This window comes from Scardinius erythrophthalmus (genome assembly GCF_964197995.2).
Source record: "Scardinius erythrophthalmus genome assembly, chromosome: 5".
Taxonomy (NCBI): domain Eukaryota; kingdom Metazoa; phylum Chordata; class Actinopteri; order Cypriniformes; family Leuciscidae; genus Scardinius; species Scardinius erythrophthalmus.
In genome coordinates, this window is record NC_138225.1 from 19,739,178 (window position 1) to 19,759,624 (window position 20,447).

At 38.2% G+C, this 20,447-nt stretch overlaps 1 protein-coding gene across 1 annotated transcript; it reads right to left on the reverse strand.

The window, feature by feature from the left end:
* Window positions 1-2,634: 2,634 nt before the first annotated feature.
* snx19a (sorting nexin 19a) lies at window positions 2,635-19,609 on the reverse strand (the record flags this gene model as incomplete). Its single annotated transcript, XM_081364746.1, has 11 exons — window positions 2,635-2,764; window positions 2,932-3,019; window positions 3,233-3,417; window positions 14,529-14,652; window positions 14,953-15,097; window positions 16,163-16,256; window positions 16,349-16,437; window positions 16,578-16,694; window positions 16,798-16,898; window positions 17,754-17,886; window positions 18,065-19,609. 11 exons carry the CDS (start codon window positions 19,607-19,609, stop codon window positions 2,635-2,637), a joined length of 2,751 nt encoding a protein of 916 aa, XP_081220872.1.
* Between the last annotated feature and the right edge of the window lie 838 nt (window positions 19,610-20,447).

A 20,447-nucleotide genomic window follows, 5' to 3' on the forward strand; every position in this document is an offset into this window, starting at 1 on the left:
CACTCACAAAAATAAATGTTTTATATATTTACGGTAGGAAATTTACAAAATATCTTCATGAAACATGATCTTTACTTAATATCCTAATGATTTTTGGCAATTTTGACCCGTACAATGTATTGTTGACTATTGCCACAAATATACCCGTGCGACATGTGACAGGTTTTGTGATCCAGGAGTAAAAATTTGAGAAAAAAAAAAAAAAAGATATTGTTTGATAAGTGCCATCTCTGATTGTAGTCCTTGAAAACCAAAAAAGTAGCGCTTAAAGTCCTTGAAAGTCAAACAAACCTTGAAAAAAAAAAAAAAAAAAAAAAAAAATATATATATATATATATATATATATATATATATATATATATATCAGATGCAAAAGCCTCTAAGTGCCATCTGAAATTTTCTTCTAGAATGATAATTTTTATCAAGCTCGTATATTTAAGTTCAGTAATTTCACTTAAATGACAATTAATAGGTAATTTTCATTAGCTTTTAAGTGAAATTACTGAACTTAAAGGGGTTATATAATGCCATTTTTGTACAAGCTAATATGATTATTTAGGGTCTAAATTTAAAGTTTGTAATATACTTTAATTAAAAATTCTCATTAGTATTATAAGAAAACACTCATTTTACCTGGTCAAAAACAGCTCTGTTTTCAGCACGCCGTTTAAGTGCATGTGTCTTTAAATGATAATGAGCTTTGCTCACCCCGCCCCTCTGTTCTGTGCGTACACCGTTTGTTATAACCATAACACAATAACCATAACGCGTTGTTCATTATAAACGTGGGATTATGAATTATATTGAGAACGTCGTACATAGAAAACATGCCGTAATGTGCCGAGTGTAAACAGCCGCATTCATCGTGAAGCGTGCAAGTGATTTGCAAAGATTAATATAAATATTTAGCCTGGGTTTCCCCATGCTGCCTTGCGCGCAGAACGATTTTATTCACACTGCTAGGCAGCCTGAACACCATGGACCAGATTTTCCCCTCAAAAAGGGAACCAATCACAGAACGGGGAGGGAGCAGCAAGATGATGACGACGTCTATGCGACACACCGAAGCAGTTTGTTTATATCTATGGATCCAACATGGCATCAGACGCGAAGTTACCTTTCGATGCAGCCTTAGATAGTGTTCTAAGTATTTTAGAACGCAAGTTTATTTCGTCGTCTTCCTCGTCGAATTTCTGTCGCTCTACATACGCCATCTGGTATAATTGAAACGATTGGCTATGAGCTACGTACAGGCGCATTTGATAGACATTCGTAGCGCCCAATACGGCTCTGGGCATTCGTAAACCACACCTCAAATACGAGAAAATGAACATGTGGTTCCCAGACCACGTCTCAATGAGAAGAGGTCTGACATTAGCCAGGCTAATAAATATTAATAAAAAGGTTAATAAAACGTTACACTCACTTCAGTTCTTCTGCAGCAGGAACACGAATAGTTGGTTCCGATCCTTTTTTCAGGAGCAGCTTCTTAGCAAAACCAGCTTTATACTGACCCTCGTTTGTAAAGCAGTCTGGTGTGTGAAAAAAATGATAGCATTGACGTTGATCGTGGGGAATATTCCCTTCGAACTCAGCCACTGCGTCTTCAGCTGTTCGGATTTAGAAACATCAAAATGACTGCTGTGTTCCTTATTACACCCAAGAACAGAACACCACAATCGCTTAGACGCCATTCTGCTCATAGACAGTGCTCCAGTCCAGCATATCAACAATGACCGTGCCGGTCCATGCGGAGAATGATTGACAACTCGCTCACGAGCGAGGGCGGGTCTGTGTTGAAACGCTGCTGTCAATCAACAATCGTGGGAGGGGCGTCCAACCGTGTGACGTCACACGGTCGAACGGCTTGATTTGAGAGAGGGGAAAACATATAAAGAGATTTAAAAAAAAAACACTGGATGGATTTTTATCATTTTATGATGGTTGTGTACAGGCACTGCCAACACACATTTCAGTACAATCAACTTGTAAAAGCGCATGTACCATTATATGACCCCTTTAAATATACAAGCTTGATTTTGCTATATTTTGCATCTGAACTCTTCATATGTATGTATGTATGTATGTATATATACAGTGTATATATGTATATATATATATGTATATGTATATGTATATATATATATATATATATATATATATATATATGTATATGTATATGTGTATATATATATATATATATATATATATATATATATATATACACATGTGTATGTATGTATGTGTCCTTTCTGTATTTACATACTGTATAAATATATAAAAGGTTACATTTCAATTACATTCATTGAGTGGCCTGCCAGGACTATGATGTGAAATGAAGGTGGCTTTAAATTTAGTTTGAATAAACAAATTACAATTACACGTGATATTCAAGCGCCACAGCAACATGAGTAGGTTTAGGTTCAAAATGGGGCAAACATCTTAAATTCATATTATTTTGAGCTACTATGCCAAACCCATTTGAAATGTACTGTGAGTTAGTGAGTCAGATGAACATTGTGAGACAAAAGCAGCTGTCTACAAAACCTGCCAGACTGATAAAGCCAGACTGATAAAAACACATCCAAATGTCATCAGCATTCAGAAAGATGGAAGAAAAGAAACATAGTGTCCTTATGAGGATGAAGGCGTTCTCTCTACATCCCCAGGGAGACTCTGAAGTAAAGACCTCTGGAACGTCTCCTCGGAAAATTCTGGAACAAGGAACTCCAGCAGCAGGTCAAAAATACAGTAAACCAAGTGCCTGCACATACCCCATATAGAAACACAAGTTTTAATTGTTAATAGGCATTTACTTCCAGTCTATTTAGGTTATAGTTCATATACGCAAAAGATTCTTAAAAAGGAAGGTTATTGGGGATTATCTGTTGTTGTTAGGACTCTGATATTGTAAATTTTTGATTATCATACCTGTTGATACTGGGGTCCTGTAGAGATTCCAGCACATGCTCCCACACTAGCCTGAATTTCCCTGAGCCAAGCATGTCTGTAATTAACTCTACAATTCACACAAAAAACAATTTTGTATGTCAGCATGTACTGCTTGCAATGAAAATGTGTTCTCCAATTTGAGTTCCACATTATTATGAAAACACACGCCATATGAACTTCAAACGTTTTAGATGAGTTACAATGAAGTAGATACAGTTGGAATGAACACGATCCAGCTCATTAATTCTGAAGCTGCTCTAATGTTGTGGTATGAACTGACCTGGGAACAGCTGCATAAGGCAGTGCAGGCACTGGAGTCTGGTCTTCTCTCTCTGCTCTGGGCTTCTCTCAGGCCGTGGCACCGCAGGCAGCTCACCCCCGGGCCACACTGCATCCTGGAGAACCCGCAGGTAGATCACCCAGCATGGGGCGCTGCTCAGGTGGGCTATGCCTACATCTAGCCACCTGGGTAAGACAGAAAGACAATGGGTGCTTCTTATTTGTGCATCTTCGTTTCCTTTCCTCGTTTCCTTTCCTCGTGTCTCAGCTCCACCCCCTGTAGGATGCGAGGGAAGGGAATACTTGGAATACATTGGAATACTTAATCTTTTGAGCGTCACTTCACCGCGTCATCAGCAGCTCTCAAAGGATCTGCCCTTATGTTGTTGAAGTTTGTTTATTTAAGAAATTCATAATAAAGAATAATAAAGCAAGATACCCTGTTGAAATATGAGATGTGTGGTTTATATAAACTGCAAAGGTAAAGTACAAATTAAAATTATTGTGACCGATGTGAAGGGGGAGGAGAATTTATACGTGCGTCATGTTTTAGTTGATAAAACTCTTCCGCATAGGATACACCTGTGTATTTTTGCTCATGACTCTCCTCTGGAAGCCTCCTCACTCCTCGATCCTCGACTTCTCGCGGTGCAATTAGAGAATTGAGATGGCCTTCAAGACGGCTGAGCTCGATCGGTTTCCGGGTCATAGGATGGAGGAGCAAGGAGACAAGAAGGGATATTGAGAAGCACCCAATGAAATTGAGAATGGGCCTTAGCTTTCTAAGGTGTTTCCAGCATTCTATCATTATGGTTTATATACAATTAGAGTATTTTTTTTATATATATTTTGAATTATATTTATTATTGTATTTTCAGTTTTTACTTTAGTTTAAGTTTTAGCAATTGTGTTATGCGATTTGACTTTTATATATTTCTATTTAGCTTTATTTTTATTTCACTTTTAGTCATATAAGTACTTCAAAAAAAGATTTTATTTCAGTTAGTTGACAAGGCAACATTTCAAATTCTATATTTCAGATTTATTTTAATTAATGTAACACCATATTTAACCATAATATTTACATTATGGTCCAACCAAAAATGACACTTATGAACAGGTTCTTTTTAGTGGATCAAAAACATACAGCAAGACCAGTGTAGCCCAAAACCAACGACTCTTATAAGCTGGTTCTTTTAATGAATAGTTCAAAAAGAGGAGTTATTGGTTTGAATCAATCTGGAATACTGTTCTGTGTAATTAATTGAAAATTCATTCATATGTCAGCAAAATTGACAATATAGCTGAAATACATTAACATGTATGGGAATTGAACCAAATCGAGAGCTTGTGAATCACATTCTAACCAGGAAATCTTTATCAATACCCAGTCCTAGTGTGGCCATGACTTGTTAAAATGATTTAAAAATCTCAGTTATGTAATGACATATGATGTTCAAGTTAAAGTCTTCACAAAGACTTCAGCACCTTCACTCCTGTGTGAAAATGTGATAAATGTGTCTTGAATGTCAACTGCACTGGAACTATTCATTGTCACTCGGGCTGGGCCCTGTCATCACCTCTATCTTTATCTCATTGTTACTTTCTTTGAAATCTCATGGCTACTATTATGCACACCAAGCCGTACTAAAAAAAAGTTCTGCACACTCTACGATCTGGCAAAGGAAACACAATAAAACTTCACAAGTGCATGAGAGGAGCTCAAATGTGGTGGGTCAGGAGGGGCCAGTGTTCTGCCAACAGCTGGCTGAACATATCTGTTTATTTTTCCATTTCTCTGGCATGCGGTGCACATGTTCTCTGAGGTCTTCGCATGTCACCTGTGTGGTTGACAATGGGGAGCTAAACCAGTCAACAGGGTCGCATGCCTCCTCTCTAGAAACAGCAGCCAGCATGATGTGTGTTAACTCTAGTAGACTACACACTGAGACAGACGTACACACACAAATTGCAATTTTGAAGTGAATTTGATTGATACACATTCCTTGAAAGACTTTTTTTGTGGAGACTACCATACAAACATGTCCTCAATGCCTCAAACAAACACACACTTGTGCATGCATAGACACAAACACGCATGCTGCACAGTGGAGATAGGATTTAACCAATGTCAAGACCTTCAAAAACCTTTGAGTTAAATATGAGGAAACAATGGCTCGTATGGAAGCCCATTTCCTACTTCTGAGTCTCATTCCGTTACCATAAGGCTTATGGTAAGCTATAAAAATGAGGATAACCATGAACAAGACACTACTGTGAAGTATACAGATAAAGAGAAAATACTTTTTTTGTTGTTATACATATATATATATATATATTGCTTTATCTATGAGTTATATGTGAGTTATATGTTGATACAGTAGATAGTTTGACTCTGTGGACTGGAGATTTTCTAGACTGTTTCAAATAAAAATAAATCAGAAAAAATGCAGACCGAACACAGATATGAAGAGGTTAGATTTGAATACATTAAGAATGCAGAACAACCCCCTCCCCCATACCCACAAAAATGCTAAATTAATGGTGAAATTAGAACAGCATTTTTTTTTCTGACTAAAAATCAGCATATTCAAATAAATATGCTTCAAGGTTTTACTAATATTTTTCCTGCTGTCCTCTTTACTAACTTGAATTAGTGCAAAATATGACACTTCATCATAAATACAAAACTAAAAAATGCTCAAAATAAACACTACAAATGCTAAAGAATATATATTGTAATGTCTGAATATGTACCTGAATGCATAAAGACACAAACTAACTTCAAATGGGACTTTACTTCCCAATGGTACAGTTCATTTGCTCCATATAGAGCTATAAGACCATCTTGTGATAATAGTCATGAAATACCATGTTTTATTATAAGTAAAGAGTGTGAAGAATGTGCCTATATATAACAATTATTGGTAAACATCTAGTAATTTAGAGATAAATAAAATTATAAATAACAAAACATCTCCCAAAAATTGCATTAAAAAATTTAAATATAATCAAAATTGCTTCCTGGACAAAAACAATTAACTAGTAAAATTTTAAGGCTTCGGGTCATTTTGACCCGCGAGAGAAGGATTTGTTACTAGGTTGGGAGATGCCGAGAACTAAATATACAGGAAGATTTTTTTATCCTGAATGCAAATTTGATTCATGAACTATGAGACTATTACAGAAAGCAGTTTAAAGGTTGTATGAACTTTTGTGTTTGTGGATGTACAGAATTTCTCCTAATAAATTTTGAGACGTGACATAACCTCTGTGAGACATCAGACAACAGCTCCAAATGATGATCGTCCAAGAATTATTTCACAATGAAAAAGTACTGTACCTTCACACATGTACCTCCTCACAATGACATTCTGCATTACTTTCTCTCATTCCCACATGCGTTCTTTATCCAAACCTCCTCTTGCTCAAAAAGAAATGCTTTATTGATTTTGAATCTTCTGAAACAGTCTTCTGCCAAGACATAAAAGAAAATATGGCGAGATACTAGTTCAGATAACACAAAAACCATCAAAGTGTTGGGTTATACAACAATATGTTCTAGTACAAGTATGAATAGAAAAATACTCACATCTGACCCCCTTGACAGACAGGTTTTAATCTAACAATCTCTGTGTGCATGTGTATGTGTGTGAGCATATAAGAAATGGACAAGGAGAGAACATACAGGTTCATAAGAGAAGCTCTGTCCCAACCAATTGCTTCAAAACTATTGCACACACTTCAACGTGTATTACACAGGTTTTGTTTGTTACTCATACTGTATATACCACATATTGTTCACCCACCTAGACATCTCATGATGAAACTACACTAACAGCAGTCAATAATTGCTTAACATAAACTATACCAGACCACACACTTGTGCACAGGGCAAATATGTAAATGAGTCAGAATGATGGTGAATGCTGCACACTCATCACACAATTCAGACAAAGAGAGAAAAGACACAGTTCCAATGTCTGCTGTTTTATAGCCTGTGCTGTCCTTTGACTTTTCCATTGACTGAACAGTAACAACAGCTGACAGAGCCACTGATCTAATTACATTTGGTTATGTGTCAGACTGAATCAGACAATTTTTCAGATCACCTAACAAAATGTCAGATGTCCAATGAAAAAAAAATGAAAAAATACTTTTTACAGTCTGAAAAAACAGTCTGAAATGCCAAACTATAAGCTAAGTAAATTACTTATTTTAGGAAAAAAGGAAATAATAGTCTAGGTACTCTGACTTTAGAAGTCATACCTAGGACATCAATTACATAACCACTTGTGTGAAGACACAGACCTTAATGGTGTGTGCTGCCCCCTTGTGGTAAAAAAAAAAAAAAAACCTGGAGAAATGTGCTGATGGTGAGCGTCATTATGAAAGTCCTTGTTTCTGCCATTTTGAAACATGTCTCCTGACACTGTCTAAGAAAAATAGAACAACATGCACAACTATAAGGCTAAGGAGCATCTAGTTTTTTAGAGTAGGTTTTGAGTTTCATGTATTTATACTATTTGCAGAATGATTAGCATCACACCACATGATGATCTTCATTTACTAGAGTATCTGTGGATCTACTGGGAGCTGCTAATTTGACCTGGGATTTTACAGTTACTGTGTAAGTGAGTACATGCAGTAAGTCATCTACATCTGTTCAATATTATTTCCAGCAAATCTGGAAAGTGTCTCCTTAGAAAGGTCAGCCAACAGTGGTCTAATACTATTAAGTGAAGAAATCCTGCCATAACGAAGAACAAGATGTTTTTTAAATGAATTGTTTAGAGTGGCCTCAATTCCAGTTTCACACAAGCTCTCTTGAACCACCAAATAGAGTTAGACAATTATATCAACGACTTATACTACTGGACATGTACACAATGTAGTTCTCAAAATTATGTTTAATTAATCGGCATGATGCAACATGAAAACAGAAAACCAGAACAGATGATTTCCACACACACAGACCATAAGAACACAGATGTATCCAGCCAAGATGCTCTTGTGGTGACATGAGGTCTGATGCAGAAATATACAACCCACTGTGGTGTTTATGCCACCACATTTAATAGGCATCTCCAAATCCAGCAACTGGACGAAACAGGATCTAGTCAGGACTGAAATCAAAAAACCCAATGCATCCTAACCCAGTGACTTCATAGTAATGTCAGTGTAGACAGCAACAACATTCCCGGCCCACGTTTGGTTTGCATTTCCAGTGGGACATTTTATTCTCGGACAGCAGCACCCTGCTGACAAAAGACGAGCATTTTGTTTTCTGGTGTGCATTACATACTGGTATTTATGTTTGTAAGTGCAAAAGTATGGCCTGTGTGGGCATTTGTTTGCAGGCTGGTAAACTGCACATTGTGTTCTCCAAAACATGTTGAATTTCAGCTGAAAGTATCAGTCTTATCACTTTGGGGTGGTGCACAGGCTAAAACCTCAAGGCTGGCAATCAGAAGGTTGCCGCTTCGTATGGAAGCTCATTTTCCACTTCCGAGTAAAAAAACAGAAACAGTTATTTGTGAAAAAGTTTTAAATAAGATGAAAAGTTTGCTTTTGAGATATAAAATCTCATAGATATTTAAAAAAAAGAAAATTACAATTACCTTTATTTGATTTATTCTGGTTTCTGAGACATAAACAATCTTCCATAGAGACTCACCATAAGTTTATCAGCTTTAGCCATCACCATTGGGCCCTTAAAGTCAGAAGTAGCAGCTTTTCTCCTGCATTGTGACATACATCTGAGTGAAACAGGCTACTGAAAAACAAAATGTAGAACGGGGACATGGCAGATCGGCTACATGTGAGATTGACTGTAAGAAAGGGGCGGAATTTAAATTACATACATCACCAGAGAGAAGTTTCACCCTGTAAGTCACTGTAGAGGCAAGTGGAGACAATGATCAGTGGCTTTTTTGTGTATAACTGCTCTTCTACAATAAATTTTCAAAGAGTGTGTGCACACCACACACATTGAGTACACAGAGAAGGAAGCAAATGGACCAAGACCATTACATAATAACCCTGTTTGTAGATGTTCCATCCCCAGTCATGCCAATACATGCTTTGAACCACAGAGAGCCATAAGTTTCCAGACTCCTCTCCATCTAAGCACCACAGAAACTCCCAAACTCTGGAACAGCTAACAGAAAGCTTTCATGATTATCCTGCGGCAAGTTTATCCACTTGAACAAATAGCTGTTTAGGGACCAGTGATTTAGTGTGAAACCAGACAGATAAGACACCCTTGCTAACAGTTTGAAAACGATTGGCCAAACTAAACAAACACATTACTGGCAAATGGTCAAACTGGTCTTCTCACCTGATATATGTGAAGATAAACAGACTGCCCTAAAGCGCCAGTGAGCTGGCCTGAAGAGTGGATATATAAAAAAGTTGTGGCTATTTTACAAGGCCAAGATGCTAACATAAAGACCCAACCAATGAGGACCTCTCTCACTTAGTTTCTACCCCTTATCTAATCCCTCATGGTAAAGCTCCTAAAATGACTGTAAGATAAAAGGACAAGCCTTACCATATGTCTGGCCAACCCTGTCTTGGCTTTTAAGGAGACAGGATGGAGAGACAAGGTCAGTGAGGCTTGAATATGTGTTGCCTGTTTCCATATTATTAGAAATTTCCGGAACTCCAGGTCCCAACGACATGCTGTGCTGAAGCTTGTACTTGACAGTCAAATGTTTACCAGATGGAGTCAGGAGTGATTGAAGACATGATGGCCTCACATGTCCTGTAGCAAAACTCTTAAGATAGGACACCAAGTACATTTTATAACTAATACATTTAGACATTTTATATTTTATGGAAAGAATTAATATAAATTCAAATGAATGCCGCTTATTGACAATTTTATATGGGGGCTAAAACTGAAAGTGTACTTTGTAGCTCTGTGTACAGAGCCCAAAAAGGGACATGGCGAAGAAAAAAAAGAAATATGAGATTGAGGAAATATTATATATCAATGCTTTACACTTTGCGTTCGCTCACAAAGAGCTCAAAAGGAGAAACCGTTTTGCGTGCGAACGCAAAGTTACTCGGGGGAACCCAAAGGTGAGTGAACACAAAGTTTCACGGGGGAAAGCAAAGGTTTTGCGAGCCAATTCAAAGTTTTTCGGGGGAATGCAAAGGTTTTGCGAGCGAACGCAAAGTTTCACGGGGGAAAGCAAAGGTTTTGCGAGCCAATTCAAAGTTTCACGGGGGAAAGCAAAGGTTTTGCGAGCCAATTCAAAGTTTCACGGGGGAAAGCAAAGGTTTTGCGAGCCAACACAAAGTTTTTCGTGGGACTAAAAACATTTGCGAGTGAACGCAAAGTTTCTCGAGGGAACGCAAAGGTTTTGCGAGCAAACGCAAAGTTTCTCTGGGGAACGCAAAACATTTGCGAGAGAACACAAATTGCAGAAAGCATTGAATTATTATTTTTCTTCCCATCACATATTTTTTCCACCAGCATGTCCCTTTAGGGCCTCTGTACTGAGGAATTGTGCTCATTCGGCAACAAATGCAACAGTCCTGAAATAAATTATTTGAGTCAGTTCTTTTTTCATAAACAGTTCAAAAAGACGAGCTACCGGTTTGAGTCTGATTAATCCTTCACTTAACTGAATCGAACAGAGCTGTTACTGAATCAGCATCTGACACATAAGTGCAAGTGATCATGATGTGATGTCCATATCGAAATGTATATATACACACACAAAAACGGAAGTCAGGACACTGCATACATTTATAATCAAATCCTGTCAAATCCTACATTAATGTGTGCATGTAATGAAGCACAGTTTGAAAATGCACAGGTTGCATCATAGTCCTAAATAAACCAGGAGATCTTGATTGAACAATGACCTCAAAATACTGAAGTACACAATAACCAGTCAATCAATCTGAGCAAATAACCTTAACTCCGCATCAACACTTTATACATCTAAAATCCAGCATCTAAACTACCCCTCTCCCCAAATCCAGCATCAGAACATTCTGTGCACCTCTTTTACAGGAAATATTCCTTTAAAACTGCAGTAATCCTCATTATACTTAGCATCAATTATTGTGCTGACCCCAAACCACATAAACTCCCCAACTTGGTTGGAAAAAACATGCCAGAGTAATTGCACATGGAATAGTGAAGACGATGTCATGCGTAGAAAATAGCTTTAGATTCAGCTGACATAAGGTGCTGATTTTAGCCACACTAATTAACACCTGTCCTGTTCTGGTGATGTCACACAAACAAGGGCAGCATTAACTGTCACATCATTTAACAGACATAAGGCCCATCCTAATATAACCTTCCAGAAAAACAAGTTTGGCTTGCGTGTATCGCTTTTAGTGAGGGCGAGGCCAAAATCCTAACTTTATCCCAAACCTAAATACGGCAATGCGAGAAACACATGCTCAAAGTGACCAGACAAGGCCTTCTGCGTTATGAAGGAGAATTGCAGACACATGGCCTACTTTTTTAATGAAGCACTGAAATCTGAGCATATATCGTTTACAAATGTAAACCAAGAAATGGATAGCTAATCTGCATCTAAAATTAATGTTCTTATTGTTTTCTCTGTCTGTTTCCCTGACATCAACCGGCATTTCAGTATGAATTCTGTAGCATCATTTCTAAATCATCATCAGTAATCATGTATATCAAAAATTATTTCTTTTTGATATACAAACTTTTCCCTTGCCATGTTTGTCCTTTCTGAAATTCAAAGAGAATGTAATAACGTTTCGTGACAGTCTCTTATTGAACGATGCAGTCAGTCTACTAGTCCAGGGGTGGGCAACTCTGGCCCCCAAGATCCACTTTGCTGCAGAGTGACAAACTGCCAACCCTAAAAAAGGTTAGGGTAAGGAGCTTGATCAGGGTTAGAGCTAAAACTTTGAAGCAAAAGTGGTTCTTGAGGGCCAGATTTGCCCAGCCCTGTACTAGTATGTCTCCCTATTATGAAAAGCAGCATTTAGCATTTAGCGAACTGCAGTGAGCTGAATGAACAAAGAGGCCATTTACACAGAATGATTTTTTGCTTTTGAAAATGCAAGGCGCAGTGCAATGGAATGGAAAAACAAGGTCCCGAGATGCATCTTTAACAGTTGAACTGCTTGACACGTCATTTTTGAAAGGTCCACACTCAAACGCAAGTCGCTGAAAAGTAAATGCAAAGCAATGGTCAAAGACATCCATCTAGTACATGTTATGCATGTCAGTGGGCAAGTTTCAACAAAACAGGAATAATGTTTGCTTCTGGCTATAGTATTTACTCATAAATATATGACAAAGTAACAGAGTGGGCCCTATTTCAACGATCCAAGTGCATGGTCTAAAGCGCATGGCGTAAGCGTTCTTAGGGCGTCTCTGAATCCATTTTTGCTACTTTACATTGGGAAAAATGGTCGGGGTGCAAGGTTAAAGCGCGCGAGCAGACCATCTACAGGACAAAGTGTACGCGCGTTGTGGACCCGCCTATAGGCGCCTACTATTAACGCGCTCTTTAAATAACAAAAAAATATTGCGCCATTAACTTTATACCAGGTTTCAGTTGGTCAAAGGAGCAGACTATTTCAGTTGCCTCAAAATAGCAACGCACCAACAATGCGCCTGAAAACACCTCGCTTTCAGACCAGCACACCCACCTAACAATTTCACAATCTAATTTTAATGTGGGTTTCAGCAATTGTCAGATTTTGATAATTTACTCATTTTTGATAGTTATCATCAACGTTTTGTTGTAAATGTACTAACTGAATCTAAAGTGTAGGCAGTCATAGTATCATTAAACAGAAAAAAAAGATTTTACAATATATTTTTACACACAAGATAAAAAATATTCAGCAATAACACCTTTATTATGCTTTTATACTTGTTAATCCAATAAACATCCTTTCTCTGGCTACTCGGAGAGAAACAAACAAAACATTTTGATCCAATGTAGCTAAAGTTCAGAAAGCACTGATGGAGAATATTTCACTGTGCGTGCAACAAATATTAGTGCTGGCATGAGGAGTCATGTACTCTGGGGAAGTGAGTGACAGCACATTCTGTAAAAATGCTGTAATCCTCGCGAGGAAGACATAAGCTCACAGGAAGTGTGAACACACACACACATGCATTGTTATGATTCTTCCTTTTGGAGTTAGAAAGGCTATCAAGTTCAACAGGTGATCATATGATGCAGATTCCCAGCTGGCAGTTAGTCCCAGGCGATTTACTCATCTATTCTCGCTGGGCCATTGAGTGCAAAAGGTTTTAAAGTCACCTCCCATTTATCAAACATATCGTAGAACAATTTGTGTACTTTGTTAAGCATGTGTAGACCAGATAATAATCTGTTACCCTGCTGAGATTGTTGCCTTATCTACAATAAATAACGATCATTAAACTAAAGGACTCATTAATCTTGGGACCATACGGCAAACCAGACACAGTGGCCTGTGTGGTCTTTTCACAATGTGCTGGGTTTTTTTTGACATCACTTCTTTAACTGCTTATGACAGCTTACATATGTCTGGCCCACACAAATGACGCAAGGCTCTTGAACCAGATGCAATCCTGTTGAATAGCTCGCTGGCCAGTCATCAGCCAGCCCTGCTGCGTCCAATCACCTTCCTGCGCTTCGCCCCTCTATTACTTCTAATTGGGTGGAGCACATGCACGAGAAGCTCTGCTTTCCATGCTTCTAAGAATTTTTTTCGCACTAAAAGTCTGATAAGGACTTACGCAGAGGAATGAATGGACAATCATTAATGATCAGCCCTGCCCAAAATAAAAATTATTAAATGCTTTGCGTGATTTCAAACCTACTTTGAACATGACCCGGCTGTTCTTCTGTGTTTTTTGTTCTCATAGATCAGTTAAGTCAGGGTCTTGTGAAAAAAAAATCAGCTAGAAAAGGGATTATATAGAATATCATACCAAGTGACCACATTGTTGCTTTAAATGGACTTGTCTCCAAAGCCAGCATGATGGAATACTACAATAATCTCAGGTTCATAACTAATGATTTTGCTTTGGGTCAATAACAAACTCTAATGTGCTTTAATGAACAAATGCACATATTACTCAAGGGTAACAATGAACATCATGGCCAGCAAAGTGATTACTGGATAATTAGTGGTTTGTTCATTGTGTTTACATACATACAGGGTAGATTATAAAAGATACATCACGAAAATGAGTATTAAAATTCTGAACTGTCTGCGCCGATGTCCAGGTGGGAAGCCGAAAAATATTCGACATATTTCAAATTCAGAGTTGTCAAACCTGTACTCACCTTTCAATAAAAGTGCCAAAGAGCAGTCTAATGGTTTTCTGGATGTTTTCTGTACACAGCCAGCTCCACTGGTCCTTCATCAGCAAACACAAGATATTCAGAGCAATATCTGCCAGGGCAGTGTCTGCGTCATCACAAACATCAACATTTGTCAGTGTAAAGGTAGGGTTATATTTTAGATTGTATCAGATAAATGTTTTGATCTTACATAAAATAATTAAAGCTACAACTCGCTCTCAATCAGTTCTTATCATCAACAATATACTGCCATCTCCTGTTTGATAGTGTGTACAACATTCCTCATGGTTATCTTTTAAATGAAAGTTAAATTAAAGTTCATTTTCTCCTTATCCTACACAATTCTAATGTGCATGAGAATAAAATAGAAAAAAGTTTTCAAGCTCTGCTTTTGAAGTTGATTTACCTGCTCCTCTTCCTCTCTTTTCTACAGGTCTCTGCTCTCTCATGGGTCTTCCTCCTGCAAAATGACTCCTGACACCACCATCCACCAGCTTTTCCTGTTCCTCCACAAACCCCTCCAGATCTGACAGCGAGAAACCTCGAAAAACCTACAGAAAGGGATGAAGCACGTAACAACCACTCTCTGCATCGACAGCTCCTCCGTGGAGATCGTCAAGAGGTGGAGAACCTCACCTGGTCTCTCAACACCAGTTCCAAAGCGAAGAAAGCCTAGCAGCCTCTCTACTTTCTACAAAGGCTGAAGAAAGCCCATCTCCTACCCCCCATCCTCACTACATTTTACAGAGGGATCTGACCATCTCAGATCGCAAGAACCTGTAGCAGATATTGAGGACAGCTGAGAAGATCATCGGGGTCCCTCTTCCCTCCGTTACAAACATTTACACCACACGCTGTATGAGCAAAGCTATCTGTATTGCAAACAGCACCAACACCACTCACACCAAATCTTCGCCCTCCTACTCTCTGGCAGAAGGTACAGAAGCATTAAGGCCCTCACGGTAAGATTGCATGACAGTTTCTTCCCCCAAGCCATCAGACTCCTCAACTCCATGTGACTGGCCTGACAACTACACTCCCACACATCCATCCACATTTACTTAATCAATCTCTGAACATAAACTCGCAAACTTTGCGCATTTGCTCGCTCAAAAAAACCTCCCCACTAACTATACCATGTTCCATGTAAAATTTATACTGTTGGTTTTTGTCTTATGTAGCACCATGGTCCAGGAGGAACACTGTTTCATTTCACTGTGTACAGGCTGTATTGAGCTGAAATGATAATAAAACTACTTTGACTGAAAAAAGCCATTACCACTAACCCACAGAAAATCCAATAAGAGCCAACTATTGGGAGTACCTAATCAGGTTTCAGGAGTACTTCACTTCATGATTTTGCTTTTGCTTTGCTAAACCTATATATATATATGAAAAAAAAAAGAAAAAACAGTATGTATATATATATATATATATATATATATACTGCTATGAAATAATGAAGGGTGGTTATAATTAATTACAACTAATATCATGATTTCTTTTTAAGTGAATGCCATTAAACATTAATTTCATATTTAAGGAAATGTGAAAAATGCATGGAAAGATTATGAATAACTTTTTATGTGGCATTGTATATGATATGAAGAACTCACTGAGCAGCGTTCACTGAAAGAGTATGTCACTTTAGGCTGCAGGCTTGGGACATTAAGAGTAGGAGCTATTTTACTGGAGAATCTCAGACGAGGCCTGAAATATGAAAGGACAGTTTGTGGAATTAAAAACAAGAGAATTATTAATTTGCATGCTTGACATATGTTATCTAAGTCATATATTCTCACTTTCTTTGTGGGTCTCCTTCCTCTGTGGGGCTCTGAGGCTCTGGGCGTGGAAACGCCGTCTTCAGGGTGTCCACTATGTTCTCAACCATCTGTTTATAAGGAAAACATATCATACAGACAGACAGGCAAAATCAAACAGCAATGTCACAATAAAAGTTAAAAAAGAAAGAAGTAATTTCTAAACTTTAAAAGGAATCAAAAGTCTTGTCTTGTTTCAGGACAGAGTGACCTTGTCTATGCGTGAACTCGACGGCTTCTTCTGGAAAGCTGCTGTGGCATCTGTGTTGAGGGCAAGGAACTCACGCACCTCCTCACTGTTAGCTGCCTCTGGGACGACGCACAGTTTCTGCAGGAGTGGAAAAAGGTGTGAGAGACTAAGTCCAGGGTTTTGCATAAAAGTCACATTTCATTTGCCCAAAACATTTTATTAGTGAAGGGAAATCTCTTACCCTGAGGAATGATTCCAGTTGGCTTCTCCTGGCTTCCACTTTTTCTGTGTCCAGGTTGCTGAAGGGAAGGTCTGGGAAAAGTTTCTTTGGACCTTTGACATCTTAAATGTGAGCACATATTTTAATGATGCACCGAACTGCCAACATGACATCTATAGTTAGGAATATTTATAGTTATAGTTACATCTTAGTACAGCATATATAGATATTAAAATGTTTACATTAACAAGATTTATAAGTTTAAAAGGTTTGAGACTTCAGGGTACTGCCCCGGTGACAAGCTAAAGGTAAAAAAAAAAATGTACCTTTAGCAACAATTTCTACCAATGTATAGAAATTGGTAAGATTATTTTATGTTTTTGAAGGAAGTCTTTTATGCTTACCAAGGTTGCATTTATGTGATCAGAAATACAGTAAAAATTGCAATATTGTGAAATATTATCACAATTTAAAACAACTTTTCTATTTGAATATATTTAAAATGTAATTTATTCCTGTGATAGCAAAGCTGAATTTACAGCTGCAATTACTCCAGTCTTCAGTGTCACATGATCCTTCAGAAATCTAATTCTATTTTGCTGATTTTTTTATTGCTCAAAAAACAATGCAACAATGTTGCATGCAGTTGTGCTGCTTAATATTTGTGGAACATTTTTTCAGGATTATTAAAAAGTTGTTGTTTTTTTGTTTTTTTTTTGTTTTAAAGCATTTGAAATAGATTTTTTTTTAACACTGTAAAGGTCTTCACTGTCACTTTTGATCAATGTAATGCATCCTTGCTAAATAAAAGTATTAATTTCTGTTTATATCTTACTGACCCCAAACTTTTGAACAGAATATTATTTATTGTGTATAGCAACTCTGACAATATGTACTAATTAGGTCTGGGACTATAAAGTCTTACGTATGTATGTTCATTTTTAAAATGTGAATCGAATACATTTAGAATGTCTTACTTTTGATCACTTTCTTGAGATCTGGCCTTTCCTCCAAACGGCTCTGCAGATTGAGGAACTCAGTGTAGCGCCGGTTCACCATATGATACGTGACAGGTTGATCAGAGCTATCTGAATCTGAAGCAGTTTCAAACTACAAACACAAGACACAATGAATCAATACTGAATTAGCAAAAAGGGGAAAGCAGCCTAAAAACATTGCTTTTCATGAAATCCATTATTCCAACGGATTCCAAACCAAATTTAACAACAACAAAAAAAGTATGTCTGTATTTAACATGACATGTTTCATGCATGTATGAGAATCTCACCTTTACAGTATAAAGAGTATAAGGATGAGTGCTGTTGCTTCTTTGCTCTCTGGCTGTGATGGTCCCAACGATTTGCAAGTTCTGAATAGATACCGGTCCCTCTAGATTCCCCAAGTTTTCAAAAACTAATGAGTCCAGGCCAAGGCTTCTGGGGATGGAGTTTGATGTGTTAGTCATTGGCCGGACCAGAGAATCTTCCACTATACTCTCCAGTGATGAAGGAGGCTCTGAAACAATGTTTTGCCTGAAACACTTCCCCAAAATACCCAATGTGTCTTCCTCCAGACAAACCAGCCCACAAAAGTCTGAAGGAGAGATGCAGTCACAGAAGTCCTCAGCATCAGAGTCTGTTCGTTTCAAAGACTCACTAGATATCTTCCTCTCATCCAAAGAGGGTGATTCCAGGTCACAGTCTGTGTGTCTATAGAGGCGGCTAGTGCGGTACGGAGATCTAAGAAGTTCAGCTGTATTTTGGACCATTCTTTCTGGAAAAAGTATGCCAGAACTTTTCCTCCTATGTACATTTTCATCAGAGGACCACTGACTCTGGAAACTTGTTTCAGAGGAATCACAGAGAGGGGCTGTGGATACAGACCAAGCTGTCTGCATGCTGGAGGTTTCAGGACAGTCTAAAGTAACCGGGAAGTCATAATCCCAGAAGCTTCTTTGGGAATTGTCCAGGTCTGCTGGAGGTGTTTGCTGTGGACTTGTTTCTTCTTTGTCGGTGGACTGAGTGAACACATCTACAATGGTCTGGTTTAACCAATCTGGACTGGATAATCTTGCCACAAGGGGCAAAAGAACATTGCATGTGATGAGCTCTCCCACCATGTAGCAGCCTGTTCGTGTTTCCAAGTGAGATTTGGGAATAAGGACGTGCATGAGGAAATCTACCAGCGCTCTGGAGTAGCAGAGCTGGTTAGCTGGTCCAGTCAGGGCAGGGTGAGGCAAATCAGATCTACTGTACAACCTCCATAGTTTTTGTGAGTTTGAAAGCGATTGGTCGGACTCTTCTTGCAGTGTTCGTTGAAGTTCCTTAGCTTGGCTGAAGCTCTGCAGATGGCGTCCACAAAGCTCAAGAACCCTCTGGGCCAGAGCTCTCCGGTCCACCTGCCTCGCCCTCCTCTTCAGTTCAGCGGCTGCCTCCAGCATAGTGTTCCTCACCTCCTGTTCAAACTCATCCCCTCCTTTAGATACAGAATTGCAGTACCAGGATGACACAAAGTCCCGCACAGCCTTGTCAACAGCACTTTGAATCTCCCAGTCCAGTCTTTGTTCACTCTCTGAGGCAGTGTGAACTTGAGGGGACTCACCCAGGGGCAGGAAGTGCTCCAAATGAAGGAGGCTGTTGGCATCCAAAGCGACACGAGATCCCAGCCATCCAGCCAGAACTACCAACAGACTGGTGAAGATGCACAGCAGCCACACATTCACAAGAAGATGGAACAGAACTAACCATGTAATCAGAACTACAACTCCAAGAATGCTCCTCTGTCCCAGTAACTCAGAGAGACTCCATTGATTTGGATTGACAACACCAGGCATTTTGTCACAAGTCAGAGCTCTTAAATTGGAAAGGGATAGACAGACTGTCAAATAAATAAATTATAATAATAATTAAATAAAAATTAAAAATAGCAAATATAACTGATACAAAAAAATAGAAATAAAAAATTTAACATCTCAACACGAAGGGCAAGAGTGTTCTTTTTCAGGCAAACATTTATGTGGCCAGATAAACGTGACCTGTTTTCTTATTAAAAAAATAAAAAAAGTGCCTTGTTTTGCCATTGACTACATTATTACCCGTCACCGGGCCACCGGTGGGCCCACAACCATTACATAGTTAAAACAGTAATATCCTATACTAAAGCTAAACTAATCTTGACAAACTATATATCACTTGAAAGCTTACAATCTCTAGTTTTCATATTTGGTGATTTCCAAAATAAATTACAGAGGAGCCGAATATTTTCATAATCCTAAGGCATGTTCAGACATTTACTTTGAAATAGCGCTGAACATTAAAAATCATAAAAGAATGGTAGAAACCTCAGGAAATCAAACATCCATTCAATTTATTTATTTTTTAGAAAAAAAGGTCTGAAAATGTAAGTATTAAGAAAAAATAATAGATTCACCATTTGTGATGTGGCAGCAAACTATAATGCACATACATGTTCTTTGTCTGTGTTTATTAGAGGTTGAATTCATAACTAAATCTGCCAAACTTACCATACTACTTTTGAATAGGATGTCTACTCCATAAAGTATATGAAAATTTTGGATATGGTTCAGATCACTCAAACCACGAGGAGTGGTTGGAGTCTGGTTGTCACCTAGTGAAAAAGTTTGGTACTGCTCCCAAACACAATCTTACTGA